Source organism: Lycorma delicatula, chromosome 7 (genome assembly GCF_047948215.1).
Source record: "Lycorma delicatula isolate Av1 chromosome 7, ASM4794821v1, whole genome shotgun sequence".
Taxonomy (NCBI): domain Eukaryota; kingdom Metazoa; phylum Arthropoda; class Insecta; order Hemiptera; family Fulgoridae; genus Lycorma; species Lycorma delicatula.
The window spans coordinates 94244299-94266149 of record NC_134461.1 but is presented as its reverse complement, the minus strand read 5'-3'; the positions used below and the strand labels follow the sequence as shown (position 1 = coordinate 94266149).

Below are 21851 nucleotides of genomic sequence, written 5' to 3'. Positions count from 1 at the left end.
TATAGCACTCACTAAAAATTTCTAAAAAATGCTTCCAATAATAATGGGATGCATTTCCAATTGTTGTGATCCCAGATCTTATTGCTGGGGCTAAATGTGTTAAATCAATAGATGCCTACTTTGAAAGGAACAAGTCATTAAACAAAATAGGTTAAGTATTTTTGTTTTTATGGGCCAAAATCAGATACTTTTTGATCCCACCTCATATGTGTTCATATGGCTGTAGTACAAGAGATTACGTTCATCTATGATGCACATTTGCTCATTTATTTGTTTCTGTGTGCAATGCAGTCTGATTATAGTTTAAATATTCTCATCTATCTAATAACTGAAAACAAATATTGCTTAATAAAATCCATAACGTGGAAAGTATGTTGCAGTTACTTTTGGTTTCTATTTCATAATTTGTTATTTGCATTACAAAAATTAGACTATAAAATTTTCAGTAAAATTTTTATTTAAAAAATTGTTTTTAAGAGTGAGACAACATTTATGGTCAACTAAGTGTTAGTGGATAGGAGGAATCCCTGCCTTTATATGTTGACCAGAGATCATTAAAAAAAATGTGTTGCTATATGTAAAATTTATTGAAATTAGTCATATTATTGAAATTACAATCAGAAAAAAAATGTATGAAATTAGTCAGAGAGTTTTTACAAATTGTATGAGTTATTACAAAACTAAGGATCACAAGACAATATAAAAAATACAAATGTTTTTAGCTAAAAGTACTGGTTTGTAAAGATTTGAAATTTCTATCTGTTATCTTATATACTACTTTTATTTTTAATAAAATTATTTTTATCATATAAAGTTAAGATGGAGAATAAAAGATTAAAGACTTCTGAAATAGCTAATACAGTACAACCTCGACTCAAAAAACACCAAGACAGAATGCAGTTGGATCAGAGAAGTAAGAGAGGATCTGAAGCCTAGGATGGCCTTATATCAGAAGACACCATAGATAAGATAAAATTAAACAAGAAAATCTAAAACAAAAACACTCACTCCCTTCACACTCATAAGAAAAAACTCACATGAACATCTTCAACACTAGAAAGGGCACAAAGATAGGAACATATGAAAAAGTACTGGGAGGACCACAAGGCCCAAACAGTCCCATTGAAGAGACTTGGGCAATGGACTGACTAAAGTATGGTGATTAAAGATAATAATAATAAAAAACTTAAGAAGAAAAATTATAACTCCTGAACATCAATTACTACATATTTTTTCAACATATTAGTAAATTAAGGTTCACATGTTACAGAAATTTTGTTGGAAATAAAACCAGTGGAAATTAAATTTTTTACCTTCAGTTTATACTTTTCATTTTTCTTGTTGAAATACATGTGTCAGAATTTCTAAGGTCTTTACAATTAAAAAAAGATGCAAAAGATGATGAAAGAAAATTAATTTTATGCATTGTTGCCAAATGGCTTTGACAGCACATGGCGCTTTATAACCTTGCGGTAGCCCTGAGAAGGGCTGTTGTTGCCGTCGATTGGCTTCGACGGCTCGTTGTAATTTCTGATCTTGTGGTAGCCCTGAGAAGGGCTGTTATTTTTGTCAGTTGGCTCTGACAGTCTGTTGTAATTTATAACCTTGTAGTAGCTCTGAAAAGGGCTGTTTTTTGTGTTAGCTCTGAGAAAAGCTGTTGGGTCCAGAAGCTGGCATCCAGCGAAGTCGACTTGGCTGTAGTCGAGGAGTTGTGGCTTATCCATTGAAATCAGACTGGGCTTTCTTAGCAGCAGTTGGTTCCCCACTACAGTGTGGCAGTGGTGGTCCCCAGAGACCCACAGTGTCAGGTCAGCATAGATCATCTTTCGCCAGCGCAGCCGAGGCGGTTCTCCCCAAGCGATCCCCGCTGGGGTGACTCTTGCTATTGAGTCTGCCGGCCAGGGCGAATGGAGCCCGGCGAGCTGAAGCAGGAAGGTAGCGTCCGCATCAGTGGTTTCCTCAGCGGGCCGGCCAGGCAGGCCTGCTGTTCCAGCGGGGATGTTGGCATCTGCCGGGATGTACCACGATGAGGTGGCTAGGGAACTTCTGTCTTTTTCTTGGTTTTCTCCAGGTAGTGGTTGACAATGAATTAAAAATTCACTCTCATGCACGCTCTTTTATTGGAGCCTGAGAGTGGTGGGGCCACAGCACTGCTATGGTGGGAGAACTGTGCGGCAAGAGTGACGCTTATGTATGCGCGTACGTGTACTGTACTTCCGCTGACATCTGAGCTGCTACCGTAGCCGTAACCCGATATTAAGTTAGGCATATATGTGGTAACAGGATAAATAAAGAAAAAGTTATAAAAATTCTTCTTAGTTTTTTGTTTCTACAAGATTCATTTCAATTTTTTTAGATGATTAATTCATTATATAAGCTCCAGGCTTGTACATTAGACTGTGATGTATGATATTTGAAGCGTATGAATGATAAGCATTTTATAGTGAACAACCCAAAATATTTCTGATGAATCTCTCAATGGAAGGCAGAATTTTTTTTTTTTTTAGCTCTACTCTTAGTTTATGTCTATAGATACTCAGTTTCGTAATAACAAATAGTTTCCATTCTTCTCAGCCTCAGAATTGGTTTAATTATTTAATTATTGAAAGAAATTTTTTGATCCAAAGTAATTTGGAAGCAAAACTTTATATTTTAATGTGAATATGCTGTCAGTTAGAGATGGTGTTATTATTTTGCAGACTTCAGAAGATTTTAGAGAAAGATTAAATTACGTGTTGAAGGAAACTGGTTATGATATTGATCACCTTCGTTATCCAGAAGGATATCAAGAGGCACCTTTAGCTTATGATGCTGTCTGGTCTGTTGCATTAGGTAAATAATGAAATACTTCTTTTCTACTTATTAATATAATACGAATTAATTCTAATTAATATCGATTTTAATTATGTTATTTCATTAATTAAATCATCGAATAATAAAATATATCAACGTTAAAAAAGTGTTTTATATGTGGCAATTATTTTAAAATAATCTTGATTTAAAAATAATAATGGCTAGGAACTTTTTATTCATTTAGAATTCATGTCTCTTCCATTGGTATTAAGGTCTGGTCACTTGAAACAATCACATAGGTTTAATCTGCTAACGTCAATATCATCAAGCAATACAAAATATCATGGTTCATGAAAAAAAATTTCATTGTATAATTTTTGTAAACTTATATTAATCATTGATATTTTAGTATTTATTTGTTTTTACTTCTTTTATTTCAGCTTTTAATAAAACAATGAGTCGGTTACATAGACATGGCAAAACACTAAAAAACTTCACATATACTGATAAAGAAATTGCCGATGATATTTATTCTGCTATTAACTCAACTCAATTTCTTGGTGTTTCAGTAGGTATTCAATTCTATAATCTTTTTTTTTTCTTACAGAATGTTACCTTTTTGACTCTCTTGCCTAAGAATAACTTGTTAATATTTTTGGTCATATTTATCTCCTTAATTAGTTCTAATGTTGTTTTCAGTTTTGTTGAAAATGAAATGTTTGACCAATTTTTTTGATTGGTTTTTGTAATGTGAGGCACTCTATCCACTGCATACAATTTTACATTATTTAAACAGAATTTTTATTCAGCATGCTTTGTTTTGGTACATGTTTTTATTTTGTAGTAATCAATCAGAATATGACACCTGACATTTCTTAAATGCAGTCTTCTATACAAATTAGTTAAGTATAGTACTGTCATTCAAATTTATTGATCTTTTTATTATTTGGTGGGCAAATACATATGTCACCTCAGTGATGGTTGAATTATTTGAATTCTTTGGATTTCTCATTTATTGAAAATGATTTGGTTTTAATTTCAAATAACATTAAAAACAAATTACTTTAATGTTTCTGATATTTAAAAAAAAAAATTTAAATGATATTCAGAATTAGATATTTTTGTGTTGTTCAGTGATGGACATTTTGAATGGTGTTATGTCACATGTATATTATATTAAAGACGATTGTATTGCTGGAGTGGAAAGAAGAATATGACACTGAGCACACTGACATCATGAACTATGCCTACTTCATGAAACGTTAGTTCTAACGTAATAACATCAAAAGTGCCATATCTTGGAATTTTTTTAAGCTACCTCATGAATAGTTTTGGTAGTAATAGTGAAATTCATAATGTTGGAAATTTCACATGGTACTTACATTTGCCTTTTTTCAGCTTTACGTTTTTTATATCAGGGCAAAATGCAACTAGAAGTTTATCATCCAGATTAGGTTTAACATCCTTAGGAGTTTAATCCAAATTTTCACTGGTAGATAAATATAACAGGATATATTTATCTACCAGTGAAAATTTGGATTTGGGAATCTAGTGTTTTGGTTTGCATAGACTTTTCAGAAAATAGTATTTGAAAAATTAAACGATATAATACTAAGAATAAATGACTTTAGATTGTATACTAATTTACTTACAGAAAATTAGTACAGAGTTGTTAACACTGTTTAATTAATCATCATATCTTCTCCCAATCTAATTGAACATTAAAAATCAAATAATTTTAAGATCAGTAAATGAGAAATTCAAAGAATCTACACTAAATTTTTATAGAAATGGCTGCATTTAAGCATTGTCAGGTATCATATTTTGGATGAATTACTAAGATACTAAACTGATGGAATAGTATGTCACAGATGGAGTTTTGATTGTAGCTATAATACAAATAAAACCATTTTTTATTAAAATAATATTACTAAGCTTTCATAACAATTTTTATAAAATAATTGTATAAAGAATGAAAAAGTAAAAACTATTTTTGGATTCTTCTAAAAACTTTTTTTACTGTTGAAAAGATGGACTTTACAAATCTTGTTTGTTTTTTATATAAGGGTCATTATTGGTAGACATCAAATTTAAATTATAATTTAATTTTATTAAATATTATGTCAAAATTATTGCTGGTGAATAAATTTAACCATTATATATATTTTTTTAAATAGGGCATTGTTGCATTCAGTTCACAAGGTGATCGTATTGCTTTAACTCAGATAGAACAAGTTATTGATGGTAAATATGTAAAGCTAGGTTATTATGACACACAGATGGATAATTTGACATGGCTTGAAAAGGAAAGATGGATTGGTAAGTCTGGAATCTAAATTTATTATAATCAAATATATTAATTTTTTATTGTTTACAAATGGCATATGTTTACTCATACACTTAATATTCTTTCTATTATTGTTAATAACGTTCTCTTGAATTTTTTGTAATTTTTTTATGAGTACTTGTAATGTACTCAAAAAAGAAAAGATTACCCTATTCTACTGTATTACATATTCTTTACTCTTACAACTCATTTGAAAATTTGGGTATATAAATGAATTTAAATACCCAAAAAAGATTTAAATGTATTTAAATTTGACTAAATAAAGTTCAGTTTATCTTCTCACACCAACAAGCTTTTACACACCACAGCTAAAAAAATATTATGTATGTGGTAGCTTCTATGATAACAGCAAATAGCATGATTCCAAAATCACTGCATAGCTTCTTTTTACTTCCTTGTATGAAGTAAAGGAAGTATTGTGATCGCGAAAAATTTCAGATTTCAACGGAAATATCCATTTTGACCATCCTTGAATCCATTTTGACTAGTTTCGCCGTCACATCTGTACGTACATATGTATGTACGTGTCTTGCATAACTCAAAAATGGTTAACCATAGGATGTTGAAATCTTGGATTTAGGACTGTTGTAACATCTAGTTGTGCACCTCCCCTTTTGATTGCAATCAACTGGGCCAAAAGTGTCAAAAAAAGCCCAAGATCCAAAAAATTTGTATTTTGGACTTTTTCTTAACTGCAGAAATAAGCCCCCATTGAGAGCATTTCAACGATATATCGTAAGTGGTGCTTATTTTCATTGCTCAGAGTTATAGCCAAATAAAATTTTAAATAATTAAATATTTGGGTCTTATACAAGGGGAAGGAACATCGGTTTGAATCTGACTTCATCTTTTTATTTTTAACTTTTTTTTTTTTTTAAATTAGATGTTTTGATTTATTAATAATTATTAACCTCTGATTGTAAAAAAATTTACAATAAATAATTCAATAATAACAATTAAAAAAAATATGGAAACATATCAAAAGTTATTAATGAAATAAAATTTTATGTACTTTTCATTTAAAAAAATATGATTATGTAATTTAATAGGAGGCGTAAAAGGAAGTCATGTGGTGTCCACATCAGATTTTTTATTTTGTATGTTAAGTAATTATATATGAGTCAAATTGAAATTTCCTCCTTTTTTATGCTATTTAAAAGGCATAAAAATTATCTATAAATTAAGAATTACAGGCTATAACTATTTTTGGTTAAAAATTATTTATACCATTTTTATTTTTAGTTAAAAATTATTTAACACATGTATGTATATTTTCAAACTTTTTTTCATGTAATCAATAATGCTCCCTCTATGAATCATGAGACCTTGCTGTTGGTGAGGGGGCTTAAGTACTCAGTGATATAGAATAGCTGGACCGAAGGTGCAACCATATCAGAGAGGTATCTGTTGAGAGCCAGACTAAGGAATGATTCCTGAAAGAGGGCAGTAGCTCTTTCAGTAGTTGTTAAGGGAGTAGGTCAGAACGACTTAAACGGCCTTATCAATATCACTCAATCCTAGTACTGCGTAGTACTAGGAGTACTGTACTCAATCCTAAGTACTGCGAGTACTGCGTAGCTGAAAGCAATGGAAATCTACGGAAGCTTTTTTCCAAGAAAATGTAGCTCTCTGCATTTTCATATAAAAATGATGGAGGCCCCTTCCTTGGTAAAATATTCCAGAGGTAAACTAGTCCCCGTTCAGATTTCCGGGTGGGGATTACTGAGGAAGGGGTCACCAGAAAATTAAAAAGTAAATTCTATGAGTCTGAGCGTGGAATATTAGAAGTCTAAAAAAGGTTGGTAGATTAGAAAATTTAAGGAAGGAAATGGATAGGATAAATGAAGATGTAGTAGGAATTAGCGAGGTTTGGTGGGAAGAGGAAAACGACTTTTGGTCAGGTGATTTTAAAATAATTAACTCAGCTTTCAAATAATGGGCAGACAGGAGTAGGTTTCATAATGAACAAGAAGATAATGAGAGTAGAGTATTTCAAAATGCATAGAGACAGAATCATTGTAATAAGGATAAAATTGAAATCTAAACTGACAACGATTGTTAACATCTATATGCCTAAAAGCGCCCATGCTGATGATGAGGTAGAGTGTATATATGAAGAAATTGACGAAGCAGTTAAACACATAAAAGGAGATGAAAATTTAATAATAGTTGGAGATTGGAATGCAAGCATCGGAAAAGGCAAGGAAGAAAATATAGTGGGTAAATACGGGCTGGATAAAGGGAATGAAAGAGGGGACTGACTTATAGAGTTTTGCATGAAGTACAATTTAGTAACTGCTAACACCCAGTTTAAAAATCATAATAGAAGAATATACACATGAAAAAAGCCAGGCGATACTGCAAGGTATTAGATAGATTATATCATGGTTAAGCAAAGATTTAGGAAATCAACTCGTTGAACGCAAAACTTACCCTGATAGTGACCATAATTTAATGTTAATGAAATGTAGATTGGGGTTTAAAAACCATTTTTAGATATTCATATTAAGATTACACACCAAAAATTAAGTTGAAATCTGCATCTGTTATCGAGAAATAAATAATTTCATTGTTACTCCATTTTAACCTATTCAACTTGGAATTTCAAAATGGATAAGTATCTTCAAAAAAGATACTTATCCATTTTTTTTGCTGGGTGTTGATCACTCACGACATGCTATTTTATACATATATATATATATACATATGTATAAAAGCATCCCCATCTCGGCTTCGCCCTACATAATAATGTAGCCAATCCATTTTCTAGCAGTATCAAGTTGATTGAACTCCCAGGTATATGATATTTTTTGCAGCGTTTTGATTTTCTGGTAGCGGAATGCATTGACTTTCTGAATTACTAGTTCTGGAAAGTCCAACATATAATTGTCCATGAGAAAAACAATCTGATAGTAAATCAGTACCAATGTGTTTGAACCTCTGGCCTTGCACTTTATTGATTTTTATAGCAAACAAAAGTTTTGTAGGGAATTGCAGCCTCTTGAATTGAAATGGTAAGTCTGTTGGGATCATTGGAATGCAAAGTGTAACAGCAAGCTCTCCTGCAGCTGGACCTGTCAAAATAGTAGCCTCAATGATGAGATTTTGCATAGTTTTGATTTGCAACCTCATGCCGTCACATAACCTTGGAGGGTTAAGATTTCACAATAAAATAATTGGAACTCCCATTTTAAGATTGAGACTATGAACTGGAAAACCTGCAGGATTAAGAAAATTAAAAAATTCTGGAGGATAGTGAACTGTATCTTCAATATTGATTATAGAATCTACAGATCGATATTTTTCCTTTGCCCTTCAACTTTTTCTAAAATCATATTAATTTCAAATGCAGAAATATTTTGAGGAGTTATGATAGATCTTTTGCAAAGCCACTTGTGTGGTTTCTGTAAAAGCTTACTAATTACTGGATAAATATTGGAAGTGAAATCATCCATTGTTTGCACGCTGGTACCAATGTTTTCATCAACATAGATGTAACCATCTTTGTAAGGAAGAGTCCCATTTCCCATGTTTAGTAGTTGTAAGGGAAAGTTAGCATTGCCACACACAAGATGAACTCTCAAGTTACTCTTAAGTTAATAATGAGAACAAATTTTTATTAGGATGGTTTAATGAATGCCTGAACAACATCAGCCCTAGTTCCTTTTGTGATGACAGGCAAGCCTGTCTCCAGCAAACACAAAAGTTATACCACCTGTAAATTTACCACAGGATCTAATAACTCGAAGGGTTCGATCAGCGGCTTCAATATAAGCTCAATGACTCATTGTGCATTCATCCTACACTATAACATAGCATCTTGCAAAATTTATCCAACTGGACCATTTTTATGAATATTGTATCATAAGCATTAATAGCTTCTTCATTAACACATGTTGGTGTTGGTAAACCTAAATCGGATAAGTATTTCTTACTTTACGTAAAAACAATAACTTCAATTTCATTGAGACCTCTATTCAATATTTCATCTGAAAGTGTAATCTCAATATTTTTGGTTTGATGTCGGATTTGATATAAAATATCTTTACAAAAATCTTTTTGGGACATTTCCCACAATATCTATTGTTGAGAACAATAGATTGTTCCCAACAATCTGTTGGGAACAGTTCCCAAAATATTGTGGGAAATTCCCACAATATTTTGGTTGGGCAGGATAACAAAAAACCAATATAATTGCAAATAATTCTTTCAATTTAGGTGAAGACTAACAGACAGATAGAAGCATCAGCAAGTGTGTCTGCAGTGGTTATCATTTTCCAATAAGCCAAGTGCAGGGCAAGCAGCTTTATATGTTTGGTGTAGCACACCTTCAATAGTTTTCAAGTAATCAAAAACATATGCAGATAAAAGCATTCACTTTGGTTTGGATGAATTGTATATACTCTACCCATAGCAGCATCCTTTTTGATTCCAGGAAATCCTTCAATGTCAGTTTTGTGCTTTCTTCTGCTAAACTTGTTATTATCATAGGTATAGTATCTAGGAATTTCAGGATATAACAGTGTCTTAGTGAAGTCTTCGAACTGATAAAGTTCAAAAAGAGTAATAAGAGTAGCCTTCTGTGGACTTTCAAGGACTCAAAGATTTTGTTCAGTGAAATAAATATGTTGATAGTTTTCTAAGTGAACAATAGTGGGATAATGTAGTTAGTTTGTCAGTCAACCTCAGATGTATATATATATATATATATACACCATTAACATAATGATTCAATTCATCTCTTTAATTTTCAACCGAAAAAGTTGCTTGATCTGAACCTTTGATAATATACTTGCAGATATATCGAATCACTTGCACGGAGTTGCAAAATTCAGCATTTATGTGGGCATTAAAACAACGTGACAATAGTGGACAATGCGGGACGATCCATTTATTATCAATATTAATTATGTTACCTTGCACATTTAAAGTTGTTGTATGACTTCTGTCCTCTGAACTTCTACTGCGATAAGTTGGGTAACCGTCATCTGCAGTTTGAGTTTTGCAAGTGTACATTAGAAGATATTTTCTTGAACATTTTCCATTTATCATGCATGGTGAGACCTATTTATATCAGCACATGATTTGTGACACATATGTTTACAAACAATGTCATATAATAATGGGTCTACATTTTATCAGGGAGTTCAGCAGATATGATAAGATCAATTTTGTCAGATCATATTTTAGTTATTAATCATACCAATATGTGACAATGAGCCTCGTTTTTGCCACTCAACACTTAGCGCATAGTAGTTGACTGAACCAAATATTTATTTTTTGTTAATAAAGTCTAAGGAGTTTTTTCATTTCCAGATGGAAAACTCTGGATATACTGTCCTGTCTATCAGTAGATTTCTGGCCATTCAGGTTTACATGTGAAATTATAAATGAATCTGGACACCCATGTTTATGCACATGTGTCATAGCATCTTGAGATTTCTCATGCATTTACCATGGTGAACCAGTGAAAGATGAGGGAAGTATGACACTTAGACCCTTGTTGTTAGCATTAACACTGCTCTCTTGTAGCACAGTATCTCAAAGATAAATGTAATCATCAGCATGTAATTTTTTTTTGTTATTCACAATATTGATTAAATAAGTTTCTGTAATAATGTAAAAAACTATCAATGTTATCTCAAACCATAAGTTGATAAGCATAAAATTACATGCAGGAAACTGGATTATTTTGTTCATTATTATTTAGCAGAATAGTTAGATAATAACCATCTTCACCCTTCAAAAACATAAGGGGATATTGTAAAGGACATGAGCGATGAAGCTCGACACATGTTGCATTAGACTATTACGACAACGCAAGATTATATCTCTAGGTCCTTTACCTTCATTGACCAGTAAAAAAACAACTTTATTAATAGTTGGAGCATTATAGTGACCCCTATGCTGATTAACAGGTACATGATCAGCATGAATTATTAATTTAAAATCTTCTGTGTTACCCAAAGATGTGTTGCCAATATTGCACTTAAACTGTGATCAGATTATTATGTTCTAACAAAACTTGGTAGAGTGCTGTTAGTTCCTTATTCAAGTTTGGAATAATATTAGTACGAAGAGAAGTTTGATCAGCATCTGAAAGGAAGTCAGTTTGTAAAAATTGGTGATCGGCACCATGTGCAGGCAATAAACTTCCTATGCGATGGTAAACTTGATCTTGAATTTTAAACATAGGCATAAAATTCCTGTCTACGATTTGTTTAGAACTGAAAGAAATCACCTGAAATAAAGTGTTGTATTTTCCAACAATATTGGAAAATGTTTTGACAAAGGATGAGATCTTAAAACTAAACTGTTGATTGGTTCTGGTAGCTCAAGTATAGGAAGTGTAACTTCCCCACTAGAACAACACATACCAGGTGCTTCATCTTTCCATTTTTTGCAAATCAGTGATTGCATATTTTAATCATTGCACCAATTTGTAAATCTTTACCATTAATATAATCCAAATCAAAAGCATATCTGAATTTTAAAGTGGCTTTCCTATATTGTATAGCATCATAAAATAGATCCTCATGGTCTTCCATAGTCTCATGTAAATGCAATGTGGTTATTTGCCTTGCATCTGCAGATTTCAGATTTTCTACGAAAATTACATCTCTTCCATTTCGTCATGATTTTAGAAAAAGAACTCAGCAAATACTGTCAAAATAGATAAATAAGTAAATTTGAATATTCAAATATTTATTGGTGAACAAATACTGCCAAAATAGATAAATAAATAAATTAATTTGAATAATCAAATATTTATTGCTGAACAAATACTGCCAAAATCATTCTCAGTAAGTAATGATGATGCGTGGGTTTGTTTGTTGTATATGCTCACATTTTTATTTTAGTTGCTATTAGTGCAGAGTGGACCAATAGTGGTGTGCCAGGTGGCTGCACATTGCCTCCTCCATGCTAGAAGCAAAGCTTTGCTTTAGGCTCTCTCCTGCTAGAAGCAGTTCGTTGTCAATTAATTTACTGATTATTTAATATAATTTCTAAGCAGAGATTATTTTTATTTCTATTTGATATCTGTATTTTTATTTACTTATTAATTAATTCTATTTATTTCATTTTATAAATTTGAATAATCAAATATTTATCACTCAAAAAATACTGCCAAAATAGATAAATAAATTTGAATAATCAAATATTTATCCCCTATCACAGAACCAATATATCACATTACCTGAGAAATTGAATACAACTACATTAACCTAACCACTATACGTATATCAAAGAAACAAATTAAAATTTTCTGATATTCAATAATTAACAATTATTGGCAGCTTCTGCTCTTGAGATTAAGAAGACTGAATTTAGTGCAACATGTCCACCACCTAGCGGAGAGCCAATATATTATGTAAAAAAAGTTGTCTGAGCACAACATATCTGCTGCCTAGTGGAGAGTCAACATACTATGTATAAAGGCAGTGAAGCATTATCTTTTTAATGTATTTTTTTATTGTGGTTTTTTCAAGATTTTTTAGATGAAATATATCTATAATCCTTCTCAGTTATGCCAAGAAACATGGGTAAAAATCTGGTTGCGATTGATCAGGTAGTTTTTTGTTTATCCCATACAAAGAAAACCCCTTCCCCTTTGCAATAGTATAGATTATAATTATATTAAATTTGCTTTGCTAGTAATACTACATAAAATTCATTGCTCAGTAACAGGGGACTAATACCATTCAAGAAATTGAATTTATTTTAAATTCTATTTTTATATTGATATTTAGTAATTTCTTTATACCTTTACATGTTTTTTATCTTCAGAATTCATACCTACCATTAGATTTTTATTTTTACAAGTGGGGGTTAATGATTGTTCCTTTTTGATATTAATATCTTAGTCGTTTCAATTTTTTTCTATTATATTTTGACATTACAGTCACAGTATGGTACATGTTTGTGCCATATTTTGTTTTTAGTTTAATCAATTTGTGTCACTAGATTATGGTGTAATTTTCCTTATGTGTAAATTTGATTGGAAATTTATGACTTTTTAATCATAATTATTTTAGACTATAATACACAATTTTTGACACTTGAGTTTTGGTTTTGATTATACTTATTCATATTATTCATTTATAATTTTCTTATGCTTTTGATAAAAGCATAATAAAAATAAACATGTACATTAGAAATAAACATAGACAAAGAAACATATGCATTAAAAATATTTATTGCTCTGTCAGTTTTATTTCTCAGTGACTTCATTATTTTTTAATTTGCATCATTATTGCTTAATTCAATATTAACTTTTACATTTTACAGTTTCATTAAGAGCTTTTTCTTCCAATTATTCTTCTTACCAATATTTATTCGTTTTGTTTTTTCATTCATTACAGGTTTAGTTTTAATTTGTTGGTAACTGTGAACAGTGAGAATGTTCTTGTTCGTAATGTCTTCATCAAATAGTCTTTTTCTCTATTTTTAAATCGTGTTTTGACATTCAAGAGATGCATAATTTATGAGTTATTTTAGTGCTTTTACTAGCTAGCTCTATAAGTGGTGTTTTTTGAACTTGATATTCTGGTATAAATATCCATTTTATTTGTATTATGTAAATTTTTACTTTAATTATTAAATGAGGTTTTAAGCGTTTTTAAAAATTATTTTTTTTATTTGTTGTATTTTTTTTAAATTCCTTGTTATTGAAATTTTTATGTCTAAAAAAGATATTTCGCAGCCCTATTTTTTGTTCTTGTTTTTAATCAGTAAAAATTTTGATTCATTTTATCTTTAAATGGGTGGAAGTAATTTTGACGATTCATTACATGATCTGATACCATTATTTTCCTAATGATTGGTAGTTTGTGATTGGATTCATTATTATTTTTATTGATTTTATTAAAATTCTTATCTTTGTTATGGTTTATATCAGTAAAATTTTTTTGCATTGTATTGTTTTTTGATGGGTGTGCTAACAACTGTACATTTTTTATATCTTTCAGTTGTCTGTAGTTTTTCTTTATGCTTTGTAAGGAAATTATTGTATTATCAGTTTTTTCTTTAATGTTGTTACTGACTTTATTTTTATAACTTTTTTCTGTATCATTTATTTTATTCTTGTTAAAATTATGTTGTTGTATGTGGCTAAATAACTTAACATCATTTTTAATTGGCACTTTTAATATATTAATTAATGAATTTGTTTTTTGCGCTGAACTCTTATTGGAATTGAAAGTTAATGATTTGCTTTCACTTAATATTTTAGTCATTGATTTTGAAGCTTTTGCTAAATTTGTTGAACTAATGGGTTTTTTTAAAAAAGTATTAGTTGCTACTACTGCTGCAGGTATTAATATGTTTGATACAACACTTCCTGATGAGTATTGTTTTATGTTATTGAGTTTGGTTTGCAAGTACTCTTTTGTAGATGTGCTTTCATTCTTTTTATTATTATTTTCTGTTGTATTCTTTTTATTGTTATTCTCTGTTGTATTTGAATTGAATTTTTCTAAACAGGTTTCTGATAACTGCTTTTTTAGATCGTTTTTAACAACAATTTTTTTCTTATTCCCTTCAGCTATATTCTTATTGAATGAATGTATTTCATTATTAAATGTATAATTATTATATTTCATGTTTGTTACTTGCTGTAATAAACTTTTTTGATTTCTGAACTTTGATTCACTGATTAGAAGTTCTGAAACTGAAGGTTCTTTATATCCTCTATTACCACTTGTACAAATAAATTTATCAGAAAATAAATTTTTATTGAAGTTTGTGGTTATTCTTGAACTGACTTTTAATTCTGAACTAACCGGCTTATCTTTTGATGAAAACATTCTTTCTGCTATTTTAAGTGCTTTTTCTGTTTCATTTTTTTGAGGAATTTGTTGATTCAGCCTTTGATTTATGGCCAATTTTTTATTATTTGAAACATTTATGTTTTCATAATTTTTTTTCAATTCTTGGCCTTCCATTATTGTTTGTGGAATCACTAATTTTGGTTGCTCAGTTTGGTTATGTATTGCTTGCTGATTGTGTTTGATTGAAGACCATGTTTTCTTTTCAGTTTTTAATCGTTTAAATTTGTCTTTACTTTCTTCTTTGTGTAAATCACTTGTTTTATACTGTTGTGGAAGGGTTTTTATATTTTCTATTCCACTTACTTTTAAATCTTTGTAATATTCATGTAATGGTGATTTTTTTATTTCTTTTTGTATTCCTTCTACAGGTTTTATTAATTTAATGAATTCTTTACTATTTACTTTCAATAATTCATTTTCAGTTTTTTTTTGTGTGAATTTGGGGGTCTTAATTTTTTCCTTTTGTTGTTTATTTGATTTTTCTTCTACTTTCTTTATTTTTTTAAAAAAGTCATTGTATTCATAAGTTTCTGATTCTGATCCAATTGTAGAATTTTTCTTCACTTCTTTTTCATTAATGTCCTGGATTTGACGTTCATATGATTTTGAAAACAACCCATTATTATCGCTTGACTCCTTTAATAGATTTTTATTGAAAACTTTGTCAACAACAATTTTATTTTTGATATTTACAAGTGTTTTCTTTGAATCTGCATTATGTAACAGAATATCAGTTTTTCTCATTGATTTTAAAGGTAAGTCTTTTTTTGACTTTCTATTAGTTTTCATCGGAAAGTTGTTTTTTGTTGCTGTTATTTTTATTTTTTTGCTATTAAAGTAATCAGGCATTTTTTCCCTTTTAAAATTGTTTTCTGTTTTTATGTTAGATTTTACTTCTGCATGTAATCTAAGTGCAGACTCATTTAGATATTTTTTTATGTTTGGAAGTGATTCTATTTTTTTAGTGGTGTTTTCTGGATGTATGCCTGATGTTGGACCTCTATCATTGTTTGATATAATTTTGGCATTTAAATTTAATTCCTTTATCTCAGGTCTGTTATCTATGGTTGGAGCTTTTTTACACAAAAGTAAGGGTTCCTGTGCTTTATTTTCTTTGTGATCTTCAGTAGTTTGTTTTAAAGTCATTTCGTTGTTTCTTTTTGGCACTGTTATTTGATCAATATAATTCTTATTTTTTTTATTCTCTTGAGACATAGGTTTTTTATTATGAAATTTAGGTTCTTGTGTTTTATAATTTTTGCTGTTTTTTGTTACTACTTTATTGCTGTTATTTCTTTCAGGTTGTTCAGGGCATGACACCTGTAATATTTTCTCTTTATATTGATTTATTAAATAACATTTTTTATATTTATTAATAATTTGATTGTAATAATTATCACCAGCTCCACCATTACCATTTTGAAGATTATCTTTGTTTTCTTTATTCATTGATATCAGTGATAATGATCTTCTTATGGGTGAAATTTTTTGATTTCCTGTAACTGTCAGTAACTGTTGTTGAACTTGCATCGGTTGTTTTAGGGTGTAATTTAGTGATTTAGTTTTCATTACTACATGTTTCATTAATTCTGTCACATCAGCAATAGATGGCTGTTCAGTTTTATTATTAATATTCAATAGTTTGTTAAATATTTTATTTTCTGTTTCTTTTATTTGATTATTCTGTTTCTTTGTATTTGATTTAGTTACTACAAGAGTTTTTTTATTATTTTTTGATAGTATTGTTTGAAGTACTTGAAAAATATGTTTTTCATCTTTGATTGACCAATTATTATTTGTAACATTTTTCCAGTCTTGTTTCGATGTAGTAATGTTATCTTCTTCATTTTCATTACTTCCTGCAGTCATGGTTATTTTTTTAGCCATCAAAGGATTTTCATCGGTTGACATTTTTCTACTTCCATTTGTTAATAGTAGGTTTTTAATTCCTAACTCTTTAATTTTTAATTTATTTACTTTTTTAAATTTGGGCATAATCTTAACATTATCATTCACAAATTTTGGTGTCATAATTTCATTTTTTAAAATGTAATTTTCGCTTTTACCATCATTTAATGTATAATAATAATTTTCATTATTACTATTTTGGTCATAGGGTTCTAGTGTGTATTGGTTTAATGTTGGTAACAGTTTCACCCATTTTGCAATTATCTTATTGCTGCCATCATTTTCATCGTTATTTCTTTTTACATCAATCTGGAAATTCTGATCTAGGGTTATTATTCTATCTATTAGTTTTGTGTTTTTGTTTTCATATTTTATTAATAATCTTTCTTTTTCTTCTTTATTTCTTGTATTATTTAAAATCTCTTTTGGTAAATCATTTTTTTGATCATCTGCTATGCTTTTATTTGGTGTTGAAGGTATTAAAATAAAACTTGTATTCCTGTTTACATCAACTAATGCAGATTCTTTAAAATTGCTTTGATATGTATTTACATTTTTCTTGTCAATATTATTTGATTGTATTAAATTGTTTTCAGTGTCATTTTCATCAGGTTTAGAAGAGGAATTAACCTGTTTTTTTATAAACATGCCATCTGTTAAATTTGGCTCATTTATCTGTGCTTCTTTCAGTAATTGAACAAACCCCTTACATTCTTCATCAATACGTTTTTCATATTTTTTAGTAATTTTATTTTTTCTTTCCAATTGATCAATTATTTTATTTTCAGTTGGTAGAAATTCAATCTTTTGCGTTTTCTTATTCATTGCAAGAGTTGTGCTATCTATCTCTTGATGATTATCTCTGTTGTAGTATTTGTTCAGTTTGAAGCTCTTAGATAATGATTTTAATAATCCAATTGAGCTTTTTATCTTATCCATATAAGTTGATCCAAGTTCTGCTGTTTGTTTAGACTTAGGTTTATTTATTTTAAACAGCTTTGTTGTAAAAATGCTATTAATTTCATTAGTTACATTATTGCATTTTTTATAGTCATCTCCTTTGCAGTTACTGTCCTGTTTTAGGTTAGGTTCATTATTTTTGTGTTTTATATTACACACTGAAATAAAAGACTTGTCAGATTTACCTACTGGTATTACATTTTCCTCATTTTTACAGATTTGTTGTTCTTGACATCCTGATATAAATTTTATTGTCTTTTTAATGTTAAAAAGATTTTTATCAGAATTATAATTTTGATAACTATAATTCTCTTTCACACTGACTGGTAATGATTGTATAAGTACTTTTTTATCAGCATTTACAGGGCTAGTATTATTACTACCAATTAATGGTACTATGTTGTCAGTTTCATTCTTATCTTTTGTAGCAGAGCAGTAAACTTGCTGTTTAGTAAACATATCATCTGGTAAGTTGGGTTCATATTTCAGAAATTCACGTATTAATGTCACATAATCTTTATCTTTAACTTTGTTATCTCTTTTACCTACTGATTCACTTGGAATTTTTTCATTTTTAACTGTTAGTTGGTGTTGATCTATTGTTTCATTTTCTGTTTTCAGATGTTCAGTTCTTTCTGATTCAGTTTTTGTTAAAGTTGTTTTGGTGTGATCTGTTTCATGACAGCTTTCAGAGCAATATTCATCTTCTTCCTGGCTTTTATTTAATTGTTTTAATATCACTATAGGATTTTTTATACTTTTACTGCAGATTAACTGATTTTCTAAGGGTTGTTTTGATTCAGTTTTATTAATGAAAAACAGTTTTGGTGTATATGAGTCATTTTTTCTATCTGTTTTAAAATTAAAAATTTTAGTACCTCCTGCATGATTATTGTCTTCTGTAAGTTTGTATTCATTATTTTTATTTTTTGTATCATGAACTGGCATTAAAGTTTTATCTGACTGAGATTTTGGTATTTGGTTCTCAGTTTTATTGATTGGTTGTATTTGAAATTTTGATGCAAATTGTGATGTTGTTTTTCTGATATATAGATTTATATCGGAATTGTTATTCTGATATTTTTTTTTAATATTGACTGATGGTTTTTTGAGTTTGTTTTGTTCAATATTTAAAATACTTTTGTCATTATGCAATTTTATTTTATTTTTATTAATATCATTTTTATCTGATATATTAGAGAAAAATACTTGATATTCTTTAATAAAGAAATCATCTGGTAAATTTGAATCCTTTTTCAACGATTCTTTTACAAATTTAACAAAATCTAAAATTTTACCTTGTGTTTCAGTATTATTATTATTATTGCTTACCGGTTCATTATTAACTGTTTTTGTGCTCAGCCTGCGGTTAAGAAGAATCTGAAAAATCCCCCAAGACACTTTTAGTTTTTAACATGCTCATATTTTAATATACCCCATACATCACTATCCAGGAAACCTTGGGATATCATTGACAAGTCCCATAATATGGAACATGCTTAGAATATAGAAATTCCCTGGCAATATTTCAGGGTACACCTATAGGATATGTTAGAATTTCATGGAATATTCTAGTGATCTGATATTTATAATTGCTAGGACCATCTGGGACCTGACTAGAATATCACTAATACATTCTCGGATTGTGAAATTTGTATGCAACAGAACATCAATGGAGCATTACTGTGAAGTATGAATATAGGTAGCGTTAATTTTGTTAGGTTGTAGACAAATTTAATGGGCAAACAACCAAGTAGGTTATTATTGTTCAAAAAACATGATCAACAAAATTTCTACAGCTAACAACACTAAAGTTCCTGGCAGAACTTATATGTGCTGAGTAAATTATTTACAGTTTTTAAAATAAGGTTAGTAATTAATATGTTAAGTGATCTGTACATTAATTTTGACAAACTACCCATAGTGTATACTATAGGCACACACTCACACACACACATACATTTAGATAATTCAACAACAAATCTGAAACAACAAAAGTAATTGCACATTAAAGGTAACCTCAAATGAAACAAAGAGTAAGACATCATAACAGCAGTTGCTATCAGTTAGTTGACAAAACAATGAAATACTGGAAATGACCTTTTCAATAATATGGATATTATGAGCTGACTGAAACTGAAGAATTTTAATTAGTTTTGTTAATAACATAATGTACAAATCTATTCAACCAGTAAGAAAACTGGATTTAAAAAAAAAACTTAGGAACTTAGGGGAGTAAAAGTTTTTCTTTAAAATTGATCTAAAAATTCAGATTTATAAATTGCCCATGAAGTATCAGATATAATTTAATATTCATGCAATTCTGATTGAAATTTTATATAAAAGTATAAAAATATCATCTGGGACTTTTTTCCTGAATTTGCAAGATATCAGTGGGATGCCTACTTATCTTCTGATTTTCCATGATATTTGCTAGTTTGCCTGAATTTTCCATAGCCTTATAAGATGAGCTTGCCTTGGGGTATCCAAAGTATCATGTGCTGTATGAGTCATAATTCATGACATTGTAGTTTAAATTTTCCATTTACTATAGTCTGTTGATGCTGAATATCATCATTCTGTGTTAGAAAAAAGAAATCACGGACTTCCTTGATCAATTTTAGACTAAAAATGTGTCCTTAATTTTTCTTTTTAATACTATTCCTAATAATTTGCTTTAAAAGCTATTCTAAATAGATTTTTGGGGATTTCCCCCCCAATTTTTAAAAAAGGAATTATTCTAGAAAGCAAAAACAATCTCCTGTTAAAACCAATTTAAATTTTAAAAAGTTTTTATGATAGCTAGGGTTCTAACGATATAAACTAATTTACTGTTATTGAACTCTATAAATTCTTATTGATGAATTTTGTCCTTACTTAGATGGCTTACATTAAAAAAAATGTTCAATTGCAGACCACTAATGTTGTTTGTAGACACAAACTAGATTTTATCTATTTTTTTTAATTGTGTATTTTTATTAAAATTTATCTGTATGTAGCTAATTATTGTTTCATAATTAGAAAAAGCTGTTAATTAATTACAGGCATTTAAAAAATACTTTTTTATTAATTCAAAGATTGTAATTACTAATTCACTTAATTTGGCAGAATTTATACATCTTTTACTGAATCTTCTTTGGGGACTCATCAATTTCTTTTCCACCACCCACAATCAGGTAATTTTTACCCTTTGTACAGTTCCTGTATAAATGCCATCTGTTAGCACTTTCTTCTCCTCACAAAATTGGTTTAATGTACGTTAGTAACAATACATTTTGGCTGTATTCCTGCAAAATGATCTCATTTTCTTATTTAACATATTAACTTTTTCAGTAATAATCTTTACATCTCTCCTTCAACAAATCTTACTTGGCTGTTTTGCTTTATCTACTAATTTCATTCCTAAAGAATCTACCTTTTTACCAAATGTTTTCTTTCCTAACTTAATTTTTAATTCAGTCTCTGTAATATCTCCTTTGTCATTTGTTTCTGAGTCTGTTCATATAAATTCCTTGAACATTGAATTTATATTATCCTATTTCACTTCTCTGTTAATGTTTTTGTTTGTTATAGCCTTTTCTTTATTTCTTAAACTTTGATCTACATCTTATCATGAGTTGTCCACTCTCCTGGATAGATTCTGAAACTCAATTTTATTTTAAATCTCCATCTAATCAGTACATTGTCTGTATGGAATTCTGGTTCCACCTATTATATCCCAAAAGAGCCATTGGGACTTTTTTTAAAGCTACATTCATTTATTATATGTACTAATCTACATATGAAGATATAAAAATATGATTTTGTTATAAAATATTGAGTAAGTTTACACAAAACACTATAGAATTTAAACCCACATTCACTATGTTCTCTGAGAACAGAGAATGCGTTTAATTTCTAATGACGGTACAAAATTCTTTCATTTGTCATTTCATCCAGCTCATTCTCATTGTTAAAATGCATGTGGAAAACATATCCATTACAAACTAAAAGTTTTGCTTTTCTTTTCATAT

The 21851-nt window shown here is 29.4% G+C and overlaps 1 protein-coding gene across 1 annotated transcript in view; it reads left to right on the top strand.

Moving 5' to 3' along the window:
• The window catches only part of GABA-B-R1 (gamma-aminobutyric acid type B receptor subunit 1), a 97430-nt gene that overhangs the window by 25843 nt on the left and 49736 nt on the right, over positions 1–21851 (top strand). The window contains exons 8-10 of the mRNA XM_075371186.1: positions 2700–2832; positions 3234–3361; positions 4971–5112. Of these exons, the coding sequence (XP_075227301.1) occupies positions 2700–2832; positions 3234–3361; positions 4971–5112 (403 nt within the window). The remainder of the gene's footprint in view (positions 1–2699; positions 2833–3233; positions 3362–4970; positions 5113–21851) is intronic.